General features: G+C 42.0%; 2 protein-coding genes and 1 long non-coding RNA gene across 12 annotated transcripts in view; 2 read left to right on the top strand and 1 right to left on the bottom strand.

The window, feature by feature from the left end:
- The first annotated feature begins 60 nt into the window (after nucleotides 1-60).
- On the top strand, nucleotides 61-2,650 carry LOC111936645 (D-dopachrome decarboxylase). The gene is made up of 3 exons (XM_086855771.1): nucleotides 61-256; nucleotides 388-563; nucleotides 1,343-2,650. Exons 1-3 carry the CDS (start codon nucleotides 149-151, stop codon nucleotides 1,413-1,415), a joined length of 357 nt encoding a protein of 118 aa, XP_086711897.1. The 5' UTR covers nucleotides 61-148; the 3' UTR covers nucleotides 1,416-2,650.
- On the bottom strand, nucleotides 1,816-5,198 carry LOC111936646 (uncharacterized). 2 transcript variants are annotated; one of them, XR_015277718.1, is made up of 4 exons: nucleotides 4,855-5,198; nucleotides 4,350-4,416; nucleotides 3,958-4,113; nucleotides 1,816-3,162 (listed from the first exon to the last, which is right to left on the bottom strand). It is a non-coding gene; the product is annotated as an uncharacterized LOC111936646 (long non-coding RNA). The 2 variants fall into 2 exon arrangements; XR_015277719.1 differs by having other exon boundaries at nucleotides 2,592-2,893.
- A 59-nt stretch (nucleotides 5,199-5,257) lies between these two features.
- The window catches only part of CABIN1 (calcineurin binding protein 1), a 105,330-nt gene continuing 92,296 nt past the window's right edge, over nucleotides 5,258-18,291 (top strand). For 4 of the 9 annotated variants that reach the window (XM_086855726.1, XM_086855721.1, XM_086855723.1 and 1 more), the window contains exons 1-17: nucleotides 5,258-5,428; nucleotides 6,410-6,533; nucleotides 7,646-7,710; nucleotides 8,142-8,234; nucleotides 8,527-8,640; nucleotides 8,813-8,947; nucleotides 9,211-9,391; nucleotides 10,163-10,292; nucleotides 10,976-11,125; nucleotides 11,977-12,269; nucleotides 12,821-12,989; nucleotides 13,428-13,564; nucleotides 13,951-14,168; nucleotides 15,564-15,642; nucleotides 15,883-16,070; nucleotides 17,309-17,458; nucleotides 17,836-18,030. In XM_086855726.1, the coding sequence (XP_086711852.1) occupies nucleotides 7,708-7,710; nucleotides 8,142-8,234; nucleotides 8,527-8,640; nucleotides 8,813-8,947; nucleotides 9,211-9,391; nucleotides 10,163-10,292; nucleotides 10,976-11,125; nucleotides 11,977-12,269; nucleotides 12,821-12,989; nucleotides 13,428-13,564; nucleotides 13,951-14,168; nucleotides 15,564-15,642; nucleotides 15,883-16,070; nucleotides 17,309-17,458; nucleotides 17,836-18,030 (2,235 nt within the window). In that variant the 5' untranslated portion in view covers nucleotides 5,258-5,428; nucleotides 6,410-6,533; nucleotides 7,646-7,707. Of the gene's footprint in view, nucleotides 5,429-6,409; nucleotides 6,534-6,612; nucleotides 6,661-7,645; nucleotides 7,711-8,141; nucleotides 8,235-8,526; nucleotides 8,641-8,812; nucleotides 8,948-9,210; nucleotides 9,392-10,162; nucleotides 10,293-10,975; nucleotides 11,126-11,976; nucleotides 12,270-12,820; nucleotides 12,990-13,427; nucleotides 13,565-13,950; nucleotides 14,169-15,563; nucleotides 15,643-15,882; nucleotides 16,071-17,308; nucleotides 17,459-17,835; nucleotides 18,031-18,291 lie in introns of those variants that run through there. The other 5 variants (XM_086855722.1, XM_086855724.1, XM_086855720.1 and 2 more) reach the window with 3 other exon arrangements.

Genomic DNA, 18,291 nt, shown 5'->3' with positions numbered 1-18,291 from the left:
CGGGGCTGAGGCGGAGTAAGCGGGGCGGTGGCGGGGCCGCTCGGGGCTGAGCCCGCCCCGCCGCGGCTCCGCTGCCGGGGCGGCTCCGGGGGCGGGGCAGGGCCGGCCCGGGCCCGGGGTGCGCAGGCAGAGGCGGTGCGGGGCAACCATGCCGTTCGTGGAGCTGGACACCAGCCTGCCGGCCGAGCGGCTGCCGCCGGGGCTGGCGCTGAGCCTGTGCGCCGCCGCCGCGGAAATCCTGGGCAAACCGGTGGAGGTGAGCGGGGCCGGGGCGGCGGGGCCGGGGCGGCGGGGCCGGGGCGGCGGGGCCGGGGCGGCGGGGCCGGGGCGGCGGGGCCGGGGCGGCGGGGCCGGGGCGGCGGGGGCTGACGGTGCCTGTCCCGGCAGCGGGTGAACGTGACGGTGCGGACCGGGCTGGCCATGGTGCTGTCGGGCTCGGCCGAACCCTGCGCCCAGCTGGTCGTCTCCTCCATCGGCGTGGTGGGCACGGCGGAGCAGAACAAGCAGCACAGCGCCCGCTTCTTCGACTTTCTGACGGCGAAGCTGGGCCTCGGCCCCGAGCGGTGAGTGCGGCCCGGCGGGCTCAGCCCGGGGGCACCGTGATCACCCCAAGGGCAGCGAGGGCGTCCTCCCATCGGGCCTGCAGCTCCGTGCGGTCCGTGGATATGGAATACCACAAGTACCGAGGGGATGTTCAGAGTAGAGGAGATAGTGGCAGTTCCCATGTTCGCCAGGAGACCAAGTTGTAATACAGATTCAAGACGAGATTGCAGACACTAAGTGCTCGTGGATGCTGAATTCCAGACACGTGGTTTGGAACTAGATGAAACCACAGACTGTATGCACTTGTTGAACAGTCTGGGCATTACTGTTCTCTGAAGACCAGCAGGTACAGTTGGTGAGATTAGGGTGAAACCCAACCAGAATGGGTAGAGCTTCTCAGAGCTTCACCCTGGCAAATGCTGGAACAAGGCTGTTCCTGAAGGTCAGCCATGTCCATCTCTGCTTGTCCTACCCATCTTCCCAAAGAAGAGTGATGGTAGTAGTTCCCTGCCTCTTGGATACTGTCAGGATAAATCCCTGGCAAGATTATGCACTATGTGCTTCCTTCTAAAATGAATCAGTATCACATTTAAAGTGTTGAAATGCAGAGTGCCTTTGAGAAGTCTGTTTCTACCCTGACCATACACAGCTTATGCTTCCTTCTTTTAAATGAACCCCCTGAAGTGTAAGACAGTGAGACCCTAGTGCAGATTTTCTCTTATGTTGCAAACTGGGCAGCAATAATATTTAATTATAAAATAATGTTTCCTGACCACATTTTTGCTCTTATACCCAAAAGGATTGTCATCCGCTTTTTCCCACTGGAGCCCTGGCAGATCGGCAAGAACAAGACAGTCATGACATTCCTGTGACCCTTTGAGCAGCTGGCCAGAACAAAGCAGCGATGAAGGCAACCCACAGATGATCAGCTCTGTCTATCTGCTTGTTTCTTCTTGTGATCAAATCTGTGTAGCTTGATCCACTTTTGTCTTTGCATCCTGTACACACGAAGCTCAAGAGTGAGGCAATCAACTGTACTGATTTTACTGAAATAGTTCAAAGTCTTTGTCTCAAGCTCAGGCCTAGACAAAGCTGCTTGTAGCAGTAAAAAGTTTAATTCTAGAACATTTGGCTTTACTGAGGACCAGAGAGGTTCTGAGGTTTATCTAGTTTTTCTCATAGTTTGCAAGGCAGAAAAATTCCTTGTTTTTCCGTTTCTCTATGTCATCAAAATTGTCTCAGGCCAGCAGAGATGACCTGGAAGCCAAATTCTTTTCTTTTTCAGGCTCCTCTGAAAGCCCTTTCTGGAAAGAGAGGTGATTATTGGGAGAGAAGTTTAGGTATTGAAGGCTCATGTCAGATCTTGTGCTCTTTGCCCTGCCACTGCCACCTCCTGTGACTGCTCCTACAAAGTGTTACTTGTTCAGAAGGTTTTCAGGGCTCAATGTCTGTCTGCTGATGGCAGTGTCTGGAGGACAGGTCACTTCTGAAGACCTGCACTGTGCCACCAGAAAATATTTTGAAGTTTCTGCTACTGCCAGTTTTAATTCCTATTATTCACTGTTTGTTCAGAGTCCTTTTCCTCACTGTTATAGGGAGTTTTGGGGTGATTCAGCATCTCACTGTGATCTATGTCTGATGTTTCTGGCTCAGTGTCCTTGCAGAGAAGTGTTTTGGGTTTTTAGGACCCATGTACTCCCTCATTGTATAACTAGAAAACAAAGGGCATTTTATTGAAACAAAAGCAGGGTACGTTTTGTGTACAATGTTGCCTCTGCTTTCTGCTGCTAAAAAAAACATTTATCAGTTCCCTTACACTTTGTGACTTGGTCAGGTGGAGGTCAGGGAGCTCAGCAGAGCTGAGAGCACATCCCTGGGACATGGGGTCCATGAGAACACAAGGCTGTCCTCCACTCTAAATGGAGTTTTATTTGTTTATGGCTTGAGGTATCTTCTAATTACCATTTAAAATTTCTAATTACCATTTAAAAGTTGTTTGTTCCCTATACACCATAAATAACTTCTGTTTGACAAATCTGACAGGAATATAATACCAAACACAAATTTATGTATCAGGCTGTTCTGGTTAATAAACTGTAGCAAAGATTGTTTTGGTGTCAGTCTACTGGCTCACAGCATTGGAGCTTTGTACGTCTTAGTGCTTGGAGTCAGACATTGTGGCTGCCCAAGGCCTCTCCACTTTCTCAGAAGGTCTTTTCAATCAAGGGTTTTTGAAACTCAGGCAGCTGACAGGTAGGTGAACTGAGTCTGAGAACATTGACTAAGCAGTGTTGTGTTGCAGAGAAGGGGCTGGATGGCCCTGGTTTTGCACTAGCTTGAGGTGAATATTCTGAAATGCAGAAAATAATCTGACTTTAATGCTGATCTGTAGATGGTTCATTTCCTGGAGGTCTTTCTGCCTCCTGAAGTAACAACCACAAACTCTTGCCAAAGCCTTTGTTTCCTTCAGAGAAAACTTGCTCAGCCTTGGGCCCCAGCTCTCTTGGTTTTGGGCCATGTTGGCCAGCTGGGGATTTGTGCAGGCTCTGTGCTTTCCTCACCCTTGGCTGCTTCCAGTGTGGTTTTCTGCCTTGGAACAACTTCCCCACTACTGCAGAGCTGAGCAAGAAGATGTAAGAAAGTTCATGTTGATCTGAAGAAATGGCTATTTTTTTACTTCACTGAGCTAGTTGGAGTAGGTTTGAGTGGTATTTTGGGACTCGAGAAGGATAACCTGCAAAGGGATTGTGCAGGCCCCTGGAACACTCCCCCAGAACACATCAACCAACAGAAGCAGGAAATGTTTTTCACACGTCAGGTTGGAGGAAATCAGGAAATCAGGTACACCACCCTTATCTATGGTTCAGCAGTGACATAAAATCCCTTTCCCTTGAATGCTACATGCAGATGGTCCCCGTGGAGCCTGCCTGACATCTGGAGTTTGTATCTCCCAGCTGTGGTTGATTTTTTACTGTTGTAACTTCCCAGGCTCAACCTCCTAAGGTTAACAAATATTTCTGCTCCCCAAAGTGCTTCTGTTGTTTGAGAATGCTGTATAGGCTTATGTTCAAATTGAGAGGCAATGCCCTGTTTTTGAACACTGAGTAACCATTTCCTAGCCTCAAACCTTTGGACTTTGGACAATCTTTCTGTGTATTTACTCCAGAGAGGAGCAGAGAGGCCCTCAGGATGATGCTGGGCACCACTGACAGAAAAGTACTGCAGGGTTGTGATAGCTTTGTAAGTTACTCTCCAAACACAGCAGAGTGTGATGCTGCTGCTCACAGCAGCCCTGTGCTTGGTGTGTCATGGTGGAAAGAAGGGCATTAATACAAATGGTACATTTGAGATGAAGAGGGCTCTTCCTCACAGTGCCAAGTGGTGATTCAGTGCAGTGCTTGAGCACAAGCTTACCTTCATCAGAGTGATGTGATGTGTTGTAGCAACAGGAGTATTGAAAGGTGAGGTTCTATGCTAGTCTGGCATGTTCTTGGACTGTGCTGAGGTCTCTGTGGGGCTGCTGAAGGCACATCTGCTCTCTGACATTCGCTGCTGTCTGACCACCTTACACTTAAATAAAGTAATTTACACACAGAGCTGTCTCAGCAGTGCTGGGCTTCACTTGCCCCTGATCCCAGGGCACAGAAGTGTGTTCCCATCTCCAGCTAGCCCCATGGCAAGCTTTAGGGAAACTCCGTGGCCTTGGGCTGACTTCCAGAGATCCACACACATTCAGGGTTTTGCCCACACACCTCACACAAGCTGCATCTGAAGCTCCTGGGGCAGAACATTTGATATTCACTCACCTGTTGAGCAGAAGCAGTCTTTAGACCTACTAATTTCTGGCGCTGGAATCCAAATTTTGCGGATGGGCTGCAAAAAGAGAAAGACTGCCTTTACTTTGTGAAGGAAAACAGCTCAGCCCAGCACTGTTTGTGCAGGTGTTAGGGTGTTTGAGGGTTGAGAAGGCAAGGAACTGCTTTCTGCCCTTGCACTGTTTTTCTGTGAGAAATCCCCCGACATATTCAATTTGGAAGATGAGCTCCACATTTTGGAGCTGGGCTGATGGAAGAAGATGACGTTTCCTTGGGAAGGAATGCTCATGTTCCCAGTGTCAATGGGTCAGACAAGACTGCCCAGAAGTACAGGAAACACCTTTCTGTCCTGACAGCTTTTGAGTGGGATCAATCCTTGGATGTATTAATTCTTGGAGGTGGTACCCAAATTTCGGTGGTGGATCCCTGAAAGGGAACCGTGACGCTTTTCCATAGGAAGGAAAACACCTGGACCCAGTGTTTCAGGTGCAGATACCTGGCTGCCCAGGGGAGGTAATGGCCAGCATGACTTTGCTGTCCTGGTACTTTTGTTGTTGGAGCAATCAGAGTCTTAAGCTGCGCCAGGGGAGGTTTAGACTGGATATTGGGAGGACTTTCTCCTCAGAAAAACTTATTAAGACATTAGACCGTCCTGCTCAGGGAAGTGGTGGAGTCGCCGCCCCTGGAAGCGTTTAACGAAAGCCTGGACGTGGCCAGGTCTATACGGTGGTGCTCATTCCCCGCTGTGCCGCTGTCCCCGGAGCTCCTTTGCTCCGAACCGCTCCCGGTGCTCCGTGACCTGCGAGCGCCCTCAGCGCCGCGCCCCCCGCACCTCCCAGTGCTCGGCGCTCCCATTGGCTGCCTGCGGAAGGGCGGCTCGGCCAATGAGGCGCGGCCTTGTTGGCGCCGTGGCTCCGGAGGCGGTTGCGGTGGAAACCGCCGGTGCGCGGCTCCCGGGGGAGCGGCGGGAGCCTGAGGGACCCGCGCCGGGAGCCCGTGGGACCGCCCCGGGAACCCTCCCGGGAACCTCCCCGGGAGCAGCGCCGGCATGCCGGGGGCGGCCCCGCGAGGTGAGTGTCCCATCCGCCCGGCCCCGCGGAGGGGCAGCCGGCGTTTGGGCCCTGCCCGGTGAGGGTAGCGAGAGCCCGGCCTGGGCGGCCTCGGCCGCGCCCCTCCCTCCGCGGAGCCGCGGTCGGAGGCGAAGGTGGACTCCTGCCTCCTCCCGGCCGTGTGTGCCGCCCTCCGGGCGAGCGGCGTGTGTCCCTGCCCCTCCGTGCAGAAAGTGATCGTGTTTCGGTAAAAACGGCTTGTGCTGAAGAGAGGCGGATCTTTGCAATGTTAAAAAAAAAAAAGAAATCCAAAACAAAAAACAAGTGGTTTTGTTTTTTTTTTTTAAACGTGCATCTGCAATGTATGGATCCCAACAAGGGCTGGGAAAGCCCAAGTCGCTTCCTTTGTTTCTTGCTTAGAAGTTGAGAACACAAGCTCTGGGACCAAGAACTGACATTGGGAATATTTACTTAAACTTTGAACTACTGAGGTAAAAGGAGAGAATGTTTTGAAAGCAAAAGGCTTGTTGCCTTTCAGGATGTGCACACCTGTTGTAGCTGTAGATTTATAGCTGTGCCAGTCTTGTATCTGAAAGAATACAAACTGGTTTGTAATAGTTAATATGATAGAGTAATTATTTTTTGCCTGCTTATCTCATGTAGCTGTGTTCCTCTGGAAGTGTTTGTAGTGACATACTCAGTTCCTAAATGCTGTGGCACTGGTGTAACTCCCTCCACAGCCAGGGGAGTTTTGCAGCCATGTACAGTGCCTGGTTTAAACAAAAATGAAATAACACCCGTGCAAAAGCTGTGTGGGGGCAGCACCCTGCCCTTCTTTTCTAGCAGCACCTCACAGTCCTATTAACTTCTGTGCTTTCAACCTGTGAACAGCAGGCAGGAGAGATGCTAAGTGGTTGTTACTAAGTTCCTGTGTGTTACAAGTTTCCAGTATAAATAATGAGTAGAACTGAAATTGATTTCCCACGTTTTCTGTGGTTGCAGTTTCCCCAAGAGTCTAACCTCGGAAGTAAAGTCTTGACTTTAGTCTCTGCTGTTGACTTCCTCTGCCACCTTGAGCAAGATTATTTGGATTCAGCGAAGGACTTGGGCATATTACTGCATTTTTGTAAGTGAACTTAAACCCCATCAACTTAAATATGTAATTGATTTGGGACCATACAGACTGATGTTCTTAAATGTCATAGGCATCTACACCCTGTCCAAATGTGAAACATTCAGTCTACCTGAAAGAGGTAACCATTATTCTCCATGCATGTATTTTCTTCATGTGAAAAGTAGACAAGGAATCTGTCCTGAAGGCGATTTGAGGTTTTATTAATGTTTATCTGGTGACTTTAAAGAGAAAAATGCTTTATTGCTGTGCAGTTGTCAGTTTGATTTAACTACAAGTGAGGAGAGCCAGTGGTGCACGGGCAAGCAAATGCTCATTGCTGAATGAGTGAAATTCCTGGCAAGGCATTATTTTCTCTACATGCAGAACTAATCATGATGATGTATGAGTTAATTCAGCTTATAGTTCAAAACTCCCACTGCTTCCTGCTGTGGTTAATTCTGGACTTACTCTTCTATTAATGTAGTCTCCCATATTAAAGACTGTTTTTAGCCTGTCTTGCATATGTCATCTTGTTTGAGTTGATGGGAAGGTTTTATTGTACAGCAGTGAAGGTTTTCTATAAAAGCAGCACAGAGCTCTTTCGTATATTTTTGCCTTCACTAACACGGTGTTTCAAGCTGTTAATTGAATATAAATTATGGGCTTAGGAGGAAAAATTACTTACAGGTCATAAAGGTGTATTTACCCCTTCAAACTTTTCGTCAGTGGTAAAAAGGACTGGAAATATGAGTATCCTTTTTCAGAATGAAAAAATGCTAGTTAATAAAAGTTCAGTTTCTTCTATTTGCATTCATCTAGTAGTTCTAAGTGTGTCTGCAGTAGCTATAACTTGTTTTTGCATTAAGGCTGTCTGTAGAGGTTGGTCAGTATACTCAGAACAATTGTGGTACAAACACTGTTCTGTTCTAGCAGGGATGGCAGTAATGGGAATTATTCCTCAGTGGAAATATTGTTCCTCAGTGGTTGGGCTGTCTATCTCTTGGCATGGGGTGGTGGTTAATTGGTTATTCAAGTATGCTTGTAAAGTATTCCCAGCTTGTCTTTTTCTTCTGAATGTTTTCTTTGTGAACAGAATAAACATTCTAATCCTGTTTGCTTTCCAGACCGGTTTGTGATAGACTCTTCCTTCTATTCCTGGAGAAAGACGTTGTGAATAGTTGTAAACATGGTAAGGGCTTTTTGAGAAGGCTTTTGAGGTGTTTTGGTAGAAATAAAATTGAGGATTTTCTCTTTCCCTGGGACTAAGAAGAAATTGCCATAATGAGAACATTGTTTTTGGAGTGATTGTAGTAATTGGTAAATTTAAGAATTTGGAAAAATACCACTGTAATGTACATGTCTATTCTAGGAAAGCTCTTGCTTGCAAGACACTTGAAATTTGCTTTGTTCAGCTGATTTTAGGTGGGAAATGGTTTTGATAGTTGCTTATTTGCTTTTAGGGATGATTAAATGAATTACAGCTTTTGTAACTTTATGTAGAAATCTCTCAGTATTGTTTGTGTACCCATTAATTTAAGAAAAGAGAAAAATCCAGTTTTCAAAGGAAACTGGGAGATATGTGGATGTAGATTTCTTGTCACATCTCAATTGTCATTCCAGATTCGAATTGCAGCACTGAATGCGAGCTCCACAGTTGAGGATGACTATGAAGGTACCTTTAAAAGTCATAAGACACAGACCAAGGAAGCTCAGGTAGGTAATTCCACAATTTTCATAATGAAGTTTTGTCTTGATGGGAGTTTTGTCCTCTAGTTGCAGGGATTTGTTCAACCACGATATTTTGTTTTTATGAAAGTTTAGTTACTCTATCTCTTGAAATCTCCTTTAGCAAACTAAAACTTGACTCCAATGAATTATTTAGGACAGTAATACAAATGTTCTGTATATAGCAGAAAGTATTAAAAGTGTGAAACCACTGAAATACATAACAAATACATTTAATTAAGTTGTCTTAATAAATACATTCTAATTATTTAAATCCCAGGAAGCAGAAGCTTTTGCTTTGTACCATAAAGCTTTGGACCTTCAGAAACATGACAGATTTGAAGAGTCTGCTAAAGCTTATCATGAGCTACTTGAGATTCGTCTTCTGCGAGAGGTCAGTGACCTTGAGAGAATGACACTCTAGAAACTGTTTGCTATATTTTGTCTTACTTCCTTTCTAACTGGCTAACTAGAAATGTCAGTATTATTTATTAGCAAGTTGTGTGCTTTTCTTGTTACTTGTCTGATTCCTAATGCCCATATTGCATTTATTTTATAATTTCTAGGCAGTTCTTTCTGGTGATGAGAAGGAAGGGCTGAAACACCCGGGTTTGATGTTAAAATATTCCACCTATAAAAACCTGGCACAACTGGCAGCACAGCGGGATGACTTAGAGACAGCCATGGAGTTCTATCTGGAGGTACAGTGCAGCTGAAATTAGACACTGGAGCCTTAATGTTTGTAAAAATTTCTAAAATACAGACATACACATGCAGCATACATCATGTCAGTGTATAGTTGGATACTGTATTCATTCTGATGCTATATGGGATAAAATTGGTCCACCATTCAGTCCCCAAAGCAGCTGTGATCCTGCTGAAAGCTAAAGCAGTGCCAATCCCTGCAGCAAAGTGGGGTATGCATGTCTGAAATCTGGATAATACTGTTTGTTGTGCTTTCTAGGCTGTAATGCTGGACTCCACTGATGTCAATCTCTGGTATAAAATTGGTCGTGTGGCAATAAAACTGATCCGCCTACCCTTGGCTCGTCATGCCTTTGAAGAAGGGCTCAGGTGTAATCCTGATCACTGGCCTTGTTTAGATAACCTTATCACAATTTTATATACACTCAGTGACTACACAAGTGAGTACAATGCATGAAAGACATCTTAATATGTGTGTAATTTTACATTCCAAGAAAAAATTGTAACAATGAAATCCTAGGTTGAAGTGTATCTTGCATAAGCAGTGCAGCAGGGTTTGATAGAGGCTGCTACTTTATGATAGAGATGTTTCTGAATTTTAAAGCAGGATGGTTTAGATAAGTTTTGGTTTAGATAAGTTTTTCTAAAAAGAAATGTCTGTGGTCTCACAGATCAGAGCCTCTGTGGGAAGTTTCCCTGAACACTGTTCCTTTGCCTTTCTGTGTATGTGTGTTTTGGCTTTCTAATAATTTCCTGCTGCATAGCTCTAGGATTTGGGCATAAGTCTACAATTTCATTTATAGCCTGGTAGGATTAATTGTAGTTACAGCAGTGGATACACTGCTTGCCTCACTAATGGAATCTGCAGTTAAGACATTTGATAACATAAAAATGGTGAATAATTGTGTTTCTGTTTTATGGTTCTAATTTTGTCTGTGCTAGAACAGACTTGAAAGTAAGTGAATGATGTACTGCAAACATTGTTTAAGCAAAATTAATTACATTCTTCTTTCAGATAAAATACCTAGGAAGACACAATAGGCTATTTTAACTGTATGCATGTAATTATTTGACACCTTACAAAGCAATTGGACTAATTCATGTAAATGTCACATTTGGCTGGAATTCAGTGGTGTATGTGAGGCCTGGGAGTGGGAGCTTTGAATGAACCAGAGCAGCCATTGACCATTCAATTTCTGTTTCTCTGTCAGCATGTTTGTACTTTATCTGCAAAGCTCTGGAAAAAGACTGTCTGTATAGCAAAGGATTGGTTCTGAAGGAGAAGATCTTTGAGGAGCAGCCTAGCCTCCGGAAAGATTCCTTAAGGATGTTCCTCAAATGGTGAATGTTGTCTCAGAGTATATACTGCCTTTGGAGTGTAAATTCTGGGTTTGAGGTTGCTCAAAAAAACTGCTGAGATCTTGTGCTTTAAGTGATAGGAATATCTTGCTGACCTGCCTTCTGAATAATAATAATGTTATGTGTTGGTGTTGCTGACAGAACCTTGTTCAGGAATTCCTTTTGGAGGGAGGTAGAAAGAGGAAAAGAATCCATTTGTTGCTGCTCATTTATTTGCATAGCTAATTTCTTGTAATCATTTGCCTTGGTTTTACTTATTAGTTCCTGATCCCTACAGCATTCACTTTAGTTTTCCTAATTAAACGAACCAATAACATCCAAAACAACTCCCCCCCAAGAAAACCTCACCAAAAATTCTCCACAAGCTACTGCTTTTCTTTCTGTATGGATTTTATAGTATCAGTGGGTAAAGTGGGAAAATAGAGGCCCATAAAATTTACAGGATCTGTCTAAATTAACTGATCATTCAGAACAAATATTTCTAATGGTTGACACTTCTATATGTGTGCCATAAAGTTGGTAACGTAATATTATGTGAATGCTTCTTTTAACTCTGTGTTTGTTATGTTATGTGAGGGTATTAAATGAATCCCCTCTAGGCTTTAATAAAAAAAAACCCAGAAAACAAAAACTTTAACTTATTTCCATTTTTTACTGTTTCTTAGTGACATGTCTATCCATAATGTGAATGTGAGTGCAGCTGAAACAGGAAGAATCATAAATGAAGCACTGGAGCTACGTAAGAAAAGACAAGCGTTGCTGGTGCGTGAGAGAGAGCCAGACCTCAGACTGGTGCAGCCAATTCCCTTTTTCACGTATGTCTTTATATTTTCTCCTTTCAAAAAGATCCCCACAAGCACGTGTTTTGACAGCTGTGTTGTGTTTCAGTTTTCTTCAAAACACTTTTCTTTTTCCCTTGTAAAAACAAACCAACCTCTCCCCTCCATTGTTTTCTTATTAGCTGATAGGTTGGTTTGATGTGCTTATGGTTTTAGCATAAACCCCATAGCTATTAGTTTTCAACTTTTGATTTTAAACCAGTGATATAAAAAACAAATATGGTATCTGAGAACAATTTAGCAGCTATTCTAATGTAGTACTGGATTTTTCATACATGACTAGTTTGTGAATTTCAAAGCAAGTTTAGCTTTTAAAAATTGCTTTTGCTATTGGGATAGTGAAAACTCGGGGAAAAAAATTGCAGTTCGTTTGCAGGAAGATATAAGGATACTAATAAGTTGTTATTTGTCTTTATTAAGGCATAAAGGATTTGGTTTATTTTTTGTATTGCATATGTTTTTCTGGAATATTAATGGACTCTGCATGTAGTTCATATTGCAGAGAAGTTGTTTCAACTTGTGAATAGAGATGAGTTCTTTTCATGTTGTTGATTGAATGCAGAACCTGAAAATTTTCTTTGACACTGATTTTTTTAGCTTTTGGCATAGAGTAATTTCCTCAGCGACTACTGCATGTTTTTTTGAGTGATGGGACAGGTTTTTGACACTCAGATGTGTATCACTGTCCTACTGAGAAGCTGCTCTTGCTATCTCTAAGCTGTTGGAGAAAAACAATTGAATGCTGTTAGGTTTGTATATATAGAAATACAGAAAATAATGTGACAAGAGCTGAAGACATTGTGATGCTGTTGTGTCTCCACTTGCAGGTGGAAGTGTTTGGGAGAAGCCTTACTTGCCATGTATCAGCACCTCACCACATGTGATCCTCCTCGACCCAGTCTGGGAAAGAGAATTGATCTCTCAGAGTACAGAGACCCAGTTCAACATTTGATGCTTTCTCCCACCTCTACTCCTGTCAGTGTTATTCAGCCAACTCCTGTCAGCACTAATCCAGTGGTGACAATGCCAGATCCTGTATTACCTTACACTCCAACCACACCCAACTTCCCAAGTCACAGTCAGAGTTCATTGGAACCAGGAGCTACTGTAGGTGAGCAAGGTACTTCAGTCTAAGATTCAAGATATCTTTCCTACTTAGCTGGGTGTAAAAAACACTTGTGAATTCTTTGGGACATGCTGTCTTTTAACTTGTTGGTGGAATCAGAACCTTTTCAGCAAATGTATAACATCTGATAGAGAAAGTGAAGGAGTATCTGACCTTTTCTCTGACCTTTTTTGTGCTGTTGCCTCATGCTTGAGTTTTTCAGTCTTTAAGATTAAAAAAATTGTGACTCCATTCCAGCAGTGATGCATATCAAACTTCTAATGCTGGGAAGGTCCTTGAGCTCCTTAGAATGAATGAACCATTTTACAAAAACGTGACTGTGTTGCTTTTCTGCTCATGTGTCACTTTAAGAAGCTGAGAAGACCAAGCTGCCAGCTATATTTATTTAAATCTGTACAAGATTTTTTTGGCACTGTCTTCAGAAGGAAACCAATGAATCTCAAGTGTTGCTGTGTAATTATTTTTCTTAAAAATAAAAAAGATTACTCACTTTTTATTTGTCGATTTAACCAGTCAGATTTTGGGTTTTTTTGTTCCGTTTTTAGGGGACATATCTGCAGGTGATAAATGTAAGAAAGGAGTGAAGCGAAGAAGAATTACAGAAGACAGTGGTGAAACAGCCAAAAGGAGATCTGCTAGAGTTCGGAACACCAAGTGTAAAAAAGAGGAGAAGGTTGATTTTCAAGAACTGTTGGTGAAGTTCCTTCCTTCCAGGTACTGGACAGCAATAAATTTCATTATGAGAGAATCCTAGAGAGGAAGCTGTTTGGGAGTTTGATTGATTGATATCCCTCCCCCCTAACCTTAAAAATACCAGTCCCATGTTATTTCTTGAAGCAGATGTGGTGCATTATCTTCTGATAAATTTAATAAGATTGCTTTTAGTAAAAATTGCTGAATACAAATTGAAAAATAAAAAAGGCTTTGCTATTGTTAAAGTAAATTAGTGGACAATGCACATATCAAAATGGGTAAGCTAAAGTAATCTTGATTTGGATGAATGGAACTGGATACAAATCTCTGGAATTTGTTTCAGTAATATATTTTCACTGTTAAAATTTGCACAATGTTTCATATTTAGGTTTCACCTAGTAATGAAAGGAAGAATGAGGACTTTGTTAATATTGTGGATTTTACCCCCCTCTCACACAGATTAAGGAAACTAGATCCTGAGGAGGAGGAGGACCCTTTCAATAACTATGAGGTGCAGTCAGAGATCAAAGAGGAGAATTTCCAGCATGTTGGACCACACAGAATGTCATTTGATTCTACAACATTTATGGAATCTGGTAAGGATTTCATTATAACCCCTCTTCTTTCTTTGTTGTTTTTTGCCATATTGTATGCTTTGTTCTCTGTATTTTCCTGTCATGCCTAGAAGATACAGAAATATATGCTATTTTAAAAAGTATTATTTTGTGGTATAGAAGGATCTCAGTTGGTACTAGGTGTACTTTTTTAAGTGTTGAGGGGTTAATCACTGTGTGCAAGAGCTCTCTTGGATGGAATTTCCCATTTAAACAGATTGGAATGCAGTAACTGAACTCTGCACATGTGCAGTACAGAAGAACTGCTGTGAGATAAGTGCATGAAACACTGTTGAAACTTAATTGTTTCAAGTTATGATCTGCCTCAACCTTACACATGTAGGCCTTTGTGTTTATCTGCTTTCTAGAAAAACAGGATGTTCATGAATTCCTGCTGGATAACCTGAACAACGGTGGGATGTTGGAACTGATGATGAGATATCTAAAAGTCATCAGCCAAAAGTTCCTGGTGAAGTGGCCTCCTGGCTTGTGTGAGGTGGTTCTCAGTATCTATAACAGCTGGAGAAAGCACAGCAGTAGCCTTCCCAACCCACTCCTGAGGGACTCAAGTAACCAACACATCAAGGTAATGCAGCACCTTTTCTTTTTCTGTATTTGCTGTTGTTTTGTGTCAGTGTGCCAGAAGCACCCAGCTGAAATCCAGGAGGCACAGATTTGGCTTGGCTCTGTCTGTAACTGCTTGTCCCAGCTGTAGTAACTGTCCTGACCTTGGTGCACTGCAGCTCCTGGAGCTGTTCCTGAGCTGAGCAGACCTGGCTGATGCTACCTGCAGCTCTAACCTGTACATAATGTGTGTTCATGCACACACACCCCCATAGAGATGGAATAGACACAGATATATTTTACCCCTTTATTCTGTTGTTGCTCTTTCTTTTTTTTCCCCCCTCCCTTTTCTTCTGATATGACACAGTTTTGTTTTGTTATCAGGTCAGTACAGAGGCTGCTCTGTTCTCACTGATTGAGGGTCAGCATTGCTGCTTTAAATAGAGTAAATACAGTGTAGTTTTAAGATAACCTGAATTTTACAGTAAAAAAACCCAAACAACAAAACAAACCAAAACCACCTCATCAGCATCACCATTTTATTACTTTTTCTATTTACTTTCAGGAAATTCCAGATTTATAAACAATAGGAAGTTCTTTACATTAATGCTAAACCAGCTTAATGATAGAAGATGATATTTCTTGAATTACAAAACCAGTTCTGGTACTTCTTGGCCACTGAGCCAGCCTATGCTGTCTTTTTAATGTTAGCAGTCATTTGGAAAGTTACTTGCCTTTGGTATGACTTCAGTTTAAATATTTTTTCAGATGAAGTGTTTTTACTTCTTTGCAAATTAAATATTAATTATGAAAATTGCTGTGTTCCATTGATGTCATTTACAAAACAAACAAAAGAGCCTCTATGTAAAGATGTTAAATTTTTATACATCCTGTGACTTATTTATGTACATTTTTCACATATACATACCCTTTTTAAAACAAATGTAAATATATTTATAAATGTATTCCCTTGGTTCTCATTATTACTGCATAACTGCTTACTTGTATGTAAATTTTGTCTTATTTTTCAAATGTCAGTGCTACTGCTATATTCTGGAATCGTGCTTTTAGCATGATTTGGCACTTTAATATAGTTGTATTTCAGCTAGATAAAAAAGTAAGGGTGACAATTTTTTCTAACATCAGGCAATGCTGTTTTGAGCTTCTTTCATGAGCTGAGTTTTTTTTTTAATGCTTCTAAGTATTGTTTGGTTTTGTACCTGTTGATTTGTAGATGGTGTTATACACCTTTTAGGCAGAAGAAGTAGTTATAACTTGGGAACAGAAATCCCAAGAGCACAAGATGAAGGCTTTCTTTGAAGTAAATTGCAAATCTGGTGATTTTTTAAATTTATGCTTCTTTTAATGTATTTCTTTCTGTGAATCCTGTTTTGATATCTCCTTTCTTTTTCTGAAGGATATGATGTTAATGAGCCTTTCTTGCATGGAACTGCAATTAGATCAGTGGCTACTGACAAAAGGGAAGAGTTCTACAGGTGAGACCTTGGTGTCACTTTCTTCAGACTCTGAAAACACTGGGGGTATATGAACAAATGTTTCCAGGAATTCACTGGATTTTGGAGCTCTTTTTTCTTAATATCTTCCAGATCTATGTTTTATTGGTCACTCAATTGTTTGCCTTTAGATAGATCAATACCTTTGAAATTCTGGCAAGTGGGACTCTTTCCCTGGGATGCCAGTAACTTCATGATAAAATGTAATTAATTGACTTGCAGTTTCTCCACGAAATTGTCCTGCTGCCTCTGTGAATGGAAAGTTTGGTCCTGACTTTCCAGGAACTCATTTTTTGGGAGACCTGTTGCAGCTGTCGTTTGCGTCTTCGCAGCGAGATTTGTTTGAGGAAGGCTGGATGGAGTTTGTCACTCGGGTGTATTGGCTGAAGGCTCGCTTTCTGGCACTGCAGGTTTGGTTTACTTTTGGTTTAACAAACACAGCTTTTCCCAAATTGAAGTCAGTATTGTTCAGATGCAGCTGATTTGGGAATCTGAACTCTTTTAAGCATGTGGATAAAATCAGCTTAAAACATAGCGATTTCACTTTACTTTTAAATATAATTAACTTTCCCTGAGGCTTGAGGTGGGAATGAAGTAGGAGGTCTCACATGCTCAGCAAATACTCAGATATGTTCAATATATGTCTTTGTTTAAATTAACTCGTACTCAGCTTAAAAAAAAAATGATTTGTACTAAAGTTACTTGGAATACTGCTGTGGAGCTGCAGAACATAAGATTTTTGGGGGCCTGGACTCGTGGACACTGTCAAAGTCTCAGGAAGTCCAAAATGCAGATTTTAACTGAAGCAGACTCTGTTTTATTACTCTTCCCTCTGCTTTTTCAAGGTGACATGGTTTTGCTTTTGAAGACTTTTAATTTAATATGGAAATTTTTGAAGCAGAGCATTTTAAACCTATCACTAAGGGAATAATTTGAAAGAAATGTTATTTGATCCCAGTCTTTTTTTTTTCCCCTCTAAGTGTTGCTTCCCCAGGACATCAAAGAGAGGTTTTTTAATGCTTAAATCAATTGTCAACTAGCTATGTGAGTCAGTTTCATAAGTGTGAAGTAACTTGTTCCTTCCCTTTTTTTTTTTTTTCCCCCACATCTAAGGATTCCTTTCTAATAAAGTTATTTAGGAAAAATGAGAGTTCCTATACAACTACTGTCATTTTTTTCCTTGTATTAGGCAGAGTTGTATTTTGCTTGTGCATTCCTTCCTGACCTCTCTTCAATAACTATTTTGCACAGAGCAAGTAGAATTCATTCACTTTGCAGAATATATGAATGTTTCTTGACTCAGTGTTTTAATTTGCACAAATGGAAGGGTTGTTTCTGCTGGTTTACTCTTCTGCCTTTTTAAAGGAAAGGGGTTTTAGCACTCCAGACCAAGCTTAAAAATGTATGCAGACTGAATTTCTGGTTTTTTCTGATTTGTTTTATCTGTTACTGAAATAATAAAAAAATATTTTTTCTTTTATTTGAGCTATTGAGTTGAATTTGTTTTTTAATTTTTGAAGACATGCAGTAATCACACTGACAGTGCCTGCATTAAATTTAAACATTTTCTACAAGTTTTGGAGGCCCTTTCTGCAGTGAGAACCGATGGATTTTTGGTTGATTGTTTTCCTCTGTACTGTTTCTATAGGGAGACATGGAACAGGCACTTGAAAACTATGATATCTGCACTGAAATGCTGCAGAACTCCACCAGCACACAAGCTAAAGCTGGCAATGAGTGTAGCATTGTGATACGGCTGCCTAATCTGCATGTTGATTCTGTGGTGTCTTTAGAAGAGGTAAGAATTCATTTGCAGGTGTGTGTTCCCTGCTCCATCCCTCACACTCCATCTCTCCCAGTTTCAAATGTCACCTATGAATTACTTCTTTTGTGATGGAAGTTTACTGTATCTCAGAGTGAGGGTTTTGTATTTTGAAGATTATGTCAAGCTCTATTTTTCAAAAACTGCAGTTTTTGTATCTGTTGGTTCTGTACATCTTTAGATTGCTTTTATGCAAAATAAAAATATCAAAGCAGCTGCTTGTACAGCAGTAGATTATTGAATCAGTGTTTTTCTTTTCTGAGACATCAAGAGCTAAACAGCTGGGAGAAGTGTCAGTAGTCAAATATACGTGAAAACAAAAGTTAAGATTATATCATCTGTGGTGTTTGCAGATTGAAAAGAACCTGAAATCTCTGGAGAGATGCCAGTCTTTGGAAGAGATCCAGCGCCTGTACGAGGCAGGGGATTATAATGCAGTGGTGCATCTGCTCCGGCCAACCTTGTGCTTTAATGGTTACGGCAGAGCCAAACATCTGGAGTTTGTCACATCCATACCAGAGAGACCAGCACAGCTGCTGCTCCTCCAGGTTTGCTTGCTTTCTTAAAAAAAAATCTGTTTTAGTAAGGAATTAAGACTTATTCCTGAAAACAGGATGGAAGGATTTCTGGAGTGGGTGTTAACAGCTATGGGTCCTATTTACAAAGCAAAACATGGAACCAAATCTGTAAATGCTCTGAACAGCACAGCTTTATCGACTTCATTAGCAATGTGCCAACTTTTGCTGACTGGGAATGTGGCTAAAGATACAAGATGCTGAGGCCTCCATGAAATGAACAGAAACTTGAAT

Source organism: Cyanistes caeruleus, chromosome 18 (genome assembly GCF_971803275.1).
Source record: "Cyanistes caeruleus chromosome 18, bCyaCae1.hap1.1, whole genome shotgun sequence".
Lineage (NCBI taxonomy): Eukaryota > Metazoa > Chordata > Aves > Passeriformes > Paridae > Cyanistes > Cyanistes caeruleus.
This window is presented reverse-complemented; position numbering and strand designations above follow the sequence as displayed.